Genomic DNA, 8,949 nt, shown 5'->3' with positions numbered 1-8,949 from the left:
TCGCGCTCGCTTGCCACTACAATGTCGGACGTCGAGCGTTCGGTAGTAAGACGGTCTCTTGCGTTTTTCGCGATTTCCTAAGTGAAATTTCGCGGCCGTGTCGTTTCTATTCGTAACCGATATTATAATATGATCGTGTAACCGATCGTCTACGACGAACCGCCGTTAGAAGCATCGTAGCTTGTGCCAGTCGGAAAGATGGGTGAGTAAAAGGCGGAAACCAAGTGGTGAATGCCGGCTAGCTTTTCTCTCTCTCCGCGGCTTCGCTATTCTCGGCGAACGTGTGTGCGTGGCTCGTGTGCTTCCCGTTGCCAAAGAGTTGGAAACCGTGTGCGTGCGGGGTACGCCCCTGCATCGTGCGGTTTCCTTCTGATTTTCACGGTCTTTTCCTCGTGATGAAGACGTCGAATGTTTTCTGAAAGGATCGTATCTCTAAACTCACTCGGGGGGCTATAAATAGGTGGATCCATCGGTTTGACGTTTCCTAGGGTGAGCCCCCCCTCCGACGTTTGTACCTCCACCGACTGTTTCTCCTGTTCATTTTGTTTTCCCGCTATTTGAGAGTGACCTGCATTCTCGAGTGGTGCTGGCTCGTATCCGATCTTCATCTAGGGTTGCCACCTTTACAGCGATTTTCACGGGAAAGTCCACTTCTCTTTTCTCCTAGTCACGCTTTTTTCCACGAGCTTCATTGATTTAACAGAGGCAGAAAAACAAAGTAACGCATCGCGTGCCATTCAGCCTTTTCAACGTGCCATAACTGTTGCGTAATGCCGCGCGTTTAGAATACAAATGTTAATTTCTACAATTCCCGGTCTCTTCGACGCCCAATATACACGAGAGTTTCTCGCAAAATACATGGAATTATTTCAAGGAAATAATCTATAGCGTCGTTGGTTCGCATAAGACTTTTCGACTCTGCTATTCTCGTGAACCTAACATATATATACATATATATAATAGGCAAGTGGAGATTGTTTTTTTCCAAACGACATAAAAGCATTCTTTTCGTTGATCGTCTGAAGCGTAAAATATGGACTCGAGTCGAATTCTGTCCGTAGTCCGTGTGCGCGTAGCAGCTATTGCAGGACAGAATCTGAGGACGCCACGCTCGTAAATTTGCTCACGCAATTATGCGTTCTACCCACGCAACCGTACCTCGCACGATGTGCCGTGTGTGCGCTTCAATGCCTATGCAACGTCGAGAGGAATAACGACGTACTGCAACGCGAATTTCACGAGCTACAGTACTGCATTCTGCGACAAAGGCTACGCTACTGCCCATTATTTTTTTTCTCGTCTTTCATTTTACTTCGATGCTACTCTATTCGGTTTCGCTTTCTCGATATATTTAAATACACTGATTTCAATTTATTCGATCGTCTACTACGTAAACGGGTCAACGAGAGGGAGGCTTATCGTTCGTTAAACATCGAATTGAATATCAATCCTGCACATACGAGGCGAATATAGCGGCGCGCTTAATGAATCGTCCCGCTTTTTCTAAAGTAATATGTAGCGTGGCGTCGTGCGCGTCCATTGCCTTTAAATATTGACTTTCCTCGAGTATAATCGCCATATTATCTGTGCCGCAGGAAATTACACTCGCCATTAACGTGCTTAAATTTTGTCGCATACTTGGCATATTTCGACGTCGTTACGTAGCTATCTTTATCGCGTACTATATATCCTACGTATAGCACACCGTCGAGAATATAGCGTATAATTAGAAATAATTCACGTTCAGATCGATGTTCGTATGGAACGACTTAGGTCGATCACCCTGAATTAGTCGGTCCTTTTCGCAGAAATCGAGCTACGTTTCATCTCGCGCCTATTCCAACCAAGTTTTAAATAATACGCCGATCCACGAGTAGTATTGATTTTTCTTTTCTTTCGCGTCCCTTGTATATTGACATACATTTGGTACAAGGGTCCTATCCGTGGAGAATGTCGTTAACTCCGTTGCCGGCTTTCAGTGAAACTGCAAGCGCTGCAGATCGATACCCGCCCCCTCGTGCCCGATTCACGCTGCGCCAGTAACCGGAAGGGACAATCCCGTCGAGCGAAATGCATCGAAATTGGCGTGGTCGTGCACCCTTTTTAACGCAAGCGGTACACGCTGTGCATACGGTGGATCTTGCACGAACGACCACTGAAAATCTGAATGCGTCAGAACCGTGCCACGTGGAGTCGCGCAACTCTTGGAATCTTATCGCGGCACCGTAATAAACGGTAAATAATCGACGAGGAAGTGGTTAAACGCGAACAAGTTGATCGAAACTACGGAATTAAGCCGTTTTTATACCGAGATTACGTTCTTCTTGAGAAACCTGATTCGAAAATAGAGCAAGTATGGCTGCAACAATGTTTCTATCCGAAGAAAGAGACAGATCTTTGCCGCTGCGGTTACGCGAGTTACGTGTCGGGTGCGTTCGAGGGAATCCAATTTATACAGGGTGACCCAATTTTAACGATTCCCATAAATCCTGTAGATAGTTTAGGAATTGCGAATAAAAGAAAAGCAACGTCTTAGGAAATGTAGTATTGCGCCAGGTTTTGTCCTCGGGCTTTGTTCCAACAGAAAGTCGGAGATTCAAAAGGATTTCATCTACCTCGGATAAAGGGCATTCACCCAAATCGATATTCTACCTACCTCTAGTCGTATTCCGGAAAGGTTACTGGTAGGTGGAGGTCCTTCGAGGAAGTCACCGGAGTGGATATAACGTAACTCCTTGATTACACAAGCCGTGAATTGCGACGAGATATTGTTTATTATCCCATAAGCAGATACGGTTACGTCTGAATATTAATTCGTCACGTTCGTCTGCGATTCTCCTTGTTGCCCACGGGCAAGTGGTAGGAAAAAATACGTGTTCTTTTTCTACAAGCATCTATATATTATGCTATATTAAAATTTCGCGCTAAATTCCTAGAGTATATATTTCCTCTTTATCGAGAAGTCGCTAATAACCGTTGCAAGCTACTAGAGTCTCCGACACGAGCAAAATCGATGTTAAATGTCAGGGCACACGGCCGAGGCTAGCTGGAAGCAACCGTTGAAAAAGCAGGAGAAAGCAGGAGTGTGTACGTCGAAGCGAGAACAAACGAAAGTTGTCTTCCGAAGCTCGATTCTCTACTCTCGCTGCATCGATCGATTAAAGATGCCGATTAAAATGTATAAATTCGTAATACGTGTATTCGAATAGATACGTGTATTTTTAAGCCGCGGCTTGATCAACCGGTCGAATTGCGAACAAATCGAGAAAAATAATTTATCGCGTACGAACGAGCTACGAACCAGTTAGCACGAGATGCGAATGCTGCTCGATTTGCGGAGGGTTAACGCGTATCGAATTCGCGAAACGCGGAAAGAAAGAAAATCACGCGAGTCTCTGACTTGCTATTTAATTGTCTTATCGTGGAAACGAGTTGAGCGTGACAAAATGGTAACGCACGAAGGACTTAAGTCTTCTTAAACGGATTGACGTTTTCTACGTACGTACGCTCTTCTATACGATCTTCTCGCGCGTTGTTTAGCCTGTTGAAAGCATTATAAAGTCGATGAGATAACGGAGACGTTATTGAGTAGAGATTTCCGACGTCTCGCTTTTTCGCGAAGACAAGTGCACGCGCGATAACGTATCGAACGACGATCAGAGTTACGAATGGAAAAAATGATGGCGGAGTAAGGACGGACCGGTCGTCGGAAGCGCGGCCTTTCGATAACGACTGGACACCAGGTAAGAAAGGAGGTTTAAAAAGCCGCTACGCGACTCGGTCACGCAGGTATCGACACTCGACGCGCATCACGCTCTGCCGTCTTATTTTTCTCTCTCGTTTCGCGTTTCTTCGATTCGTTGCACGATACCAGTCGTCACGCATTCCTGATCCGCGCCCTGATCGATCATGCCCCGCTCATCTTTCATCCACGCGCTTCGTTCTTTCTCTCTCTTCTTACTCTATTAACAGAATCGTTGTACATTCAAGGCGTTTGTCTCCTCGCGAAAATTTCTTAGATTTGTCTTTACGTTATAGTTACATGTATATCGTTACGTACATTACAGATTCGTAGACGATTCAAAAGGCGACAGAGAGAATTTTCTAAGCGTAGTTTGAAATTCACGGTATATGAATATAGACAGGTAGTATCCTCCCACCTTTCATAATGGTCCTTGTTACGTCCAGTGACTCTTTATATAAACCAGAATCCATCCCTCGGTCAAGACTGCAACCAGCCTTGCAAATAAGGCGTCATAATCATAAGAAACTGTCATAAGATTAAGAGCTTCTACTTTACTATCGATGCCCTTAAGTACTATACAAACATCTTCGAGTCGAGACGTTCCTTACGATTATCGTTCGATCAGATAGAAAATGGGGAAAGCAAGTTTTTGGGATAGCCAACACAACCTTATTGTATTTTCATCTTTTGATCAGTCGCTATCTCCGTTGGTTTTCCGTTCATTGATCGGTCATCGTCTTAATTTGTTACCTGCACTTCGCTGAGAATACATCTACACGCACCACGCCTAACTACTTATATCTACGGGGTTGTTAAAATAAACTGTATATTTTAATCTGTTAACTGAGTGTTATCGTGAATTCAATCGCCAGTATTGTCCTAACCGAAATAGGCGATCGACCGAATCGTGGCGAACAGTCTCGTTGCATCGAGACACCCTGTATTTATGTATCACTCTATAAATGAATGTACAGTGTACACGCGTGGCGCGTGCGGGAACGTACACAGGTGTTCGATGACTATAATCAAGCATCGCAAGCTGTTTCAGTTTACAAGCGAAACGTACTTCGTCGTCGAAGTACCGAACCTTTTCTTTTATGACTAATCCGTTAATTTTAATCGTTTGAACGATCGATGAACGTAGTGCGTCGAACGATCGTCGTCGAATATAGAACGCAAAAATCGAAAAAGACATTTAACGGATATATGTACATCTAAATCCTGTATTTCCAATCGCCATTGCGTAAATTTTATATTTGATCGCGAGGTATTTATTAATAACGTGTATACGTGCCTGTAACGCATACCAGTACTATCTGAAAGCAGATAAGCCCCGGTCGGTATAGAATTCCCTCTTGTTGCATATACATCTGGTAATGTAATAACACGGTCGCGTAATTGATTTCGAGATAAAACACGGTCGTATCGTGCGCGAGCTATGGCCAGCTATTCGAATCTCGTTTTCATCCTTGATCGAGTTTCTTCTCCAAAATGGAGATCCATCGACCGAAATGTTAAAAATTGGGCCCATCAAAGCGACCGAATTATCGTGGAACTTTGTTCGTTTTAACCAACTATCGAGAATCCACAACTTTATCGTCTGACAATGAACATTCGTCGTGTATGGCAGCTGATTGCCGATGGTCGAAATTGCACGTACAAGTTTCTGCTTGTTTTTCTCGGCAAAGAAGGGTAAATAGAAATTTATGCAAGCTCTCTTGCGTGTTCGTTCGTTGGTCCTCGACCTAATGACACCGCTCCCCGCGCCGCCTGTGTAGTTCTGTCGTTACCATACGTGACTCGATGCTGCAAATAGTACCGAGAAACGTGAATGAGAACTGCAAAGTAAGATTATCATATTTTCCAGTCCTACCGTTAATTATTTCAAGAGGACGCGACGCTGGTTATTATTCCGCTGCTATGCTAGCACGTAGGATTTCTTTTTCGTGATACGCCGCGTATTTTGATGACCCTCGCATGTAGACATCGTGTAGACCCGTTGCTTCCTCGGCAGTCGAAAAGGCGATTAGGATTGCCACGCTCTTTTTAAGCGTTTGATCACAGCGTCGTCGTAATCGTATCCGTTATCTTCGTTTACCCCTTAAACGCGATAATTGCCCACCCGTACATGGAGCTATGGCAAGTTATTTTAAGAAAAAAAAACGAAATAGCGACGCGCGATGCAAGATACTCCGGTTTTGAAATAATCCGCGAGGTATCGCCCGATTAAATATACCTGCACGCTGACTGGAAACAGCTCGCGTTCCATTAATAAGCCTTCCATTGCAAATAATCAGCGCTTTGGTGCTCGCGGATGATTTTACATTTCGTACTTCCGCCGCTATGCGATATCCAATGTTATTTCGTAGCATCTACTTAAGGCAATACGAACAAAGGCATCCAGTCCTCCGTTAAAAGGGATCTTTGCTTTTAAATCATTTTCTTAGAAACGCGTCGACAGGCAAGAAAGACAAGAAACATGGAAACACCACCGAATTACGTAACAGTCGTCGGGTTTCGTCGGTCTCCGAGCGCAAAGACTTCCATTTACGGCTGGACGCACGAATTAATCGTGGCGAGATGGACGCGTCGATACACAGATATTTTCGGCGTGGATCGAGCAGCCGAGATCGTCGATGTGCACGCGTGCAATCACGGCGGAGGGACGGCCGTGAAAAGTAAACGTCAGTCTTGCCGCAGTCGGTTGACAATCGGAACTCGACGCACGAATCTCAGCGCCTTCGGTCTCGATCGCTCTCTGCCGCCGCCGCCGCCGCCGCCGCTCTCGTCAGTCAGTCGGCGATCGGCGCTCGTGCTGTTGGTTTCGTACGCTTCGGTGACTGCAGATCTGTTACATCGATCGCGATCGCTACCCGTCGTACGCGCGTTCGTGCGAATCTTTCAAAGTGTCGCCGAGTGTCTCGAAATTGTAAATTTTTCGTTCGAAAGTTCTGTCCCGCCTTGTATTCGTTATTTCCTTTTGCTCCTCGGGGTGATCGTATCGAGGAGTTTGATAGATCCTTCGTTGCTTCCAATCGTGATACGGATCGATTATCTTATCGCAGCCCGACGAGAGACGAGAAGAGGAGAAGGTGTAGATCGCCTTGCGGGATTATCGCGAATATTACGCGATCATCGCGAGCAGCCGATATAATGAAGTCGAAGACGAGCGAGAATTTTATTGCGAGTGAAAGTAACGGGGTCAAGAGGGACCAGCAACTGAAGCAGAAACAGCTCAAGAGTGGTAAGAGGTTGTTTTCGCATCGAATAAAAACTGCAACCCGAGACAATCGCGCTTGAAAATGACGCCGAGTTATATTTAACGGTACGAAAAATCGCGTGCAATGGGTGTTTGGAATCGAGCCGTTTTGCCTTCGCGATCCTCCGATCGTATCGAGCAGCGGTGTTCTTCCGCTCTGATTAAATTGAAAAGATCGAAAACGTTACTCACTCCCACTCCCCCTATCCCGATATTATTCCGCAAATATTTACCTCGGAACAAGCAAATATAATATACTCGCGAAAAAAACTTTCGCGAGCGTTGACTCGGTCGCTGCCTTACGATCTAACTCCAGAGTTCGGCAAAGGGACCTTGAATTTCTCGTTAATCGATCGACCACGATAGGCAGATGTAATTGCGTCGATTCGCAAAATCGCACGTAACGCTCGACCACCGTGTGACATCATCCGCGATTCTTAGATAACGCCGAGAAGATTTTGTTTTTGATGGAAAATGCTCAAATTTGAAATCAGCGACGACAGGATATTAGACGCGATAGCGACTGCACGATTAGATAAGGCGACGAATAGCCAAGTAGAACATTCGCCGATCTCGAGAAAGAATGGAAAACGATAATGGCCACTCGCATAATCGACGTTTTCCTTCGAGTTCGCTCGCTGACACGCGAAAAGTTCATCGGTACGGTCCCTTTCTTTCCGTCGTTTCCTCGAACGGCTCGTCACGATTTTCTCCCCCCCCCCCATGTTCGTGACGTGACCAGCAAAAAGAACGTGACTGCTCAGACACGATCGATGCATCTTTAAGCAGAGAACACCGATGAAAAGCCCCGAGAAAGGAGTAACAACTTTCTCGTTACTCGCACAAACATAAATAATCCCGTGTTTCGAGATTTTTTCCCTCCTTCGAAATTCATCTCGCGAATTTTAATATTCCTTCGCGTTAGTTTTCCATCGACTCGTCGAACATTCTCTCGTTAAAGATGTTAACCTAAGGTAGGTTCCCATGTTGCGCACGGTGTTTCCCACGTGCGAAGCACGGTTCGATATCGTCTAGCGCGTAATTGTTTCTCATTGATTAGAAATTAATGGAAATCAGAGAAAGACGAGAAAGCTGCACCACGTGACTCCTTCGCATCGTGGCTAGTAATTATCGCGATATCGTTTCGCTAATCGCTCGGCAACGCCTCGATGAAAGTTAAGTGGCCGTTGTATACAGGCCACTTTGTAATTCAATTCTTCGTGCATTCGTTTCTCGTGGGCTACCGCCCGATCATGTTCGATACATTATTAAATAGTTGTAACACACAGCCACGATGCGGTTAATTGCACACAAAAGATGCATCGCATCCTGTTGCATAAGCAACGAACGATTACGGTGTTTCGCTACGCGATGCGTCCTTTTAATTACTTCGGGTTACAGCGAACGTGCTTCGACATCGATACTCTGCTACTATCGTTTCTTTGTCCTTTTGGAATTTTCGAATTTTCAAAAAGCGTTTACTCGTATCTTCTACTTGTATCTGTCGGAAATTTCAAAACTGGATATCGACGATAACGCTTTGGACTATTATCGAATCGTAACGAACGATTTAGTGACGCATGGTTGATACTGTTTGATAGGCTGTGCAAAAATACCGATAACCGTAGAACGAGCGTTTAAAAGCCTTTGATAAGGTGGAATCGCCGCGACGGAATCTTAGTCTGTACGTAATCGTAGTAACGGTTGGAAAATACCGCAGTTATACGGACCAAGAAATTCGTAAGTCGAATCTTTCTAATAACTCTTCGATGTTTTGGTATCGAACGACAACGGTGTGGCGCCTACGTTCGTCTAACTCGTGCTAGCTTTCCGTAATATTCGACGAAAATTTGCAAGTTGGTTTCTGTTACTCGAAAACGATGCGTAATTATCGATAGTAATTCGTAATATCCATTAGATACGTTCGATCGTCGGTCGATTCGTG

General features: G+C 45.1%; 1 protein-coding gene across 13 annotated transcripts in view; it reads left to right on the top strand.

Moving 5' to 3' along the window:
• The window catches only part of LOC126869436 (actin-binding LIM protein 2), a 30,745-nt gene continuing 21,796 nt past the window's right edge, over positions 1-8,949 (top strand). For 7 of the 13 annotated variants that reach the window (XM_050625965.1, XM_050625963.1, XM_050625968.1 and 4 more), the window contains exon 1: positions 6,531-6,989. In XM_050625965.1, coding sequence (XP_050481922.1) covers positions 6,899-6,989 — 91 coding nt within the window. In that variant the 5' untranslated portion in view covers positions 6,531-6,898. Of the gene's footprint in view, positions 203-6,528; positions 6,990-8,949 lie in introns of those variants that run through there. The other 6 variants (XR_007690930.1, XM_050625959.1, XM_050625971.1 and 3 more) reach the window with 3 other exon arrangements.

This window comes from Bombus huntii, chromosome 9 (assembly GCF_024542735.1).
Source record: "Bombus huntii isolate Logan2020A chromosome 9, iyBomHunt1.1, whole genome shotgun sequence".
Classification (NCBI taxonomy): domain Eukaryota; kingdom Metazoa; phylum Arthropoda; class Insecta; order Hymenoptera; family Apidae; genus Bombus; species Bombus huntii.
This window is presented reverse-complemented; position numbering and strand designations above follow the sequence as displayed.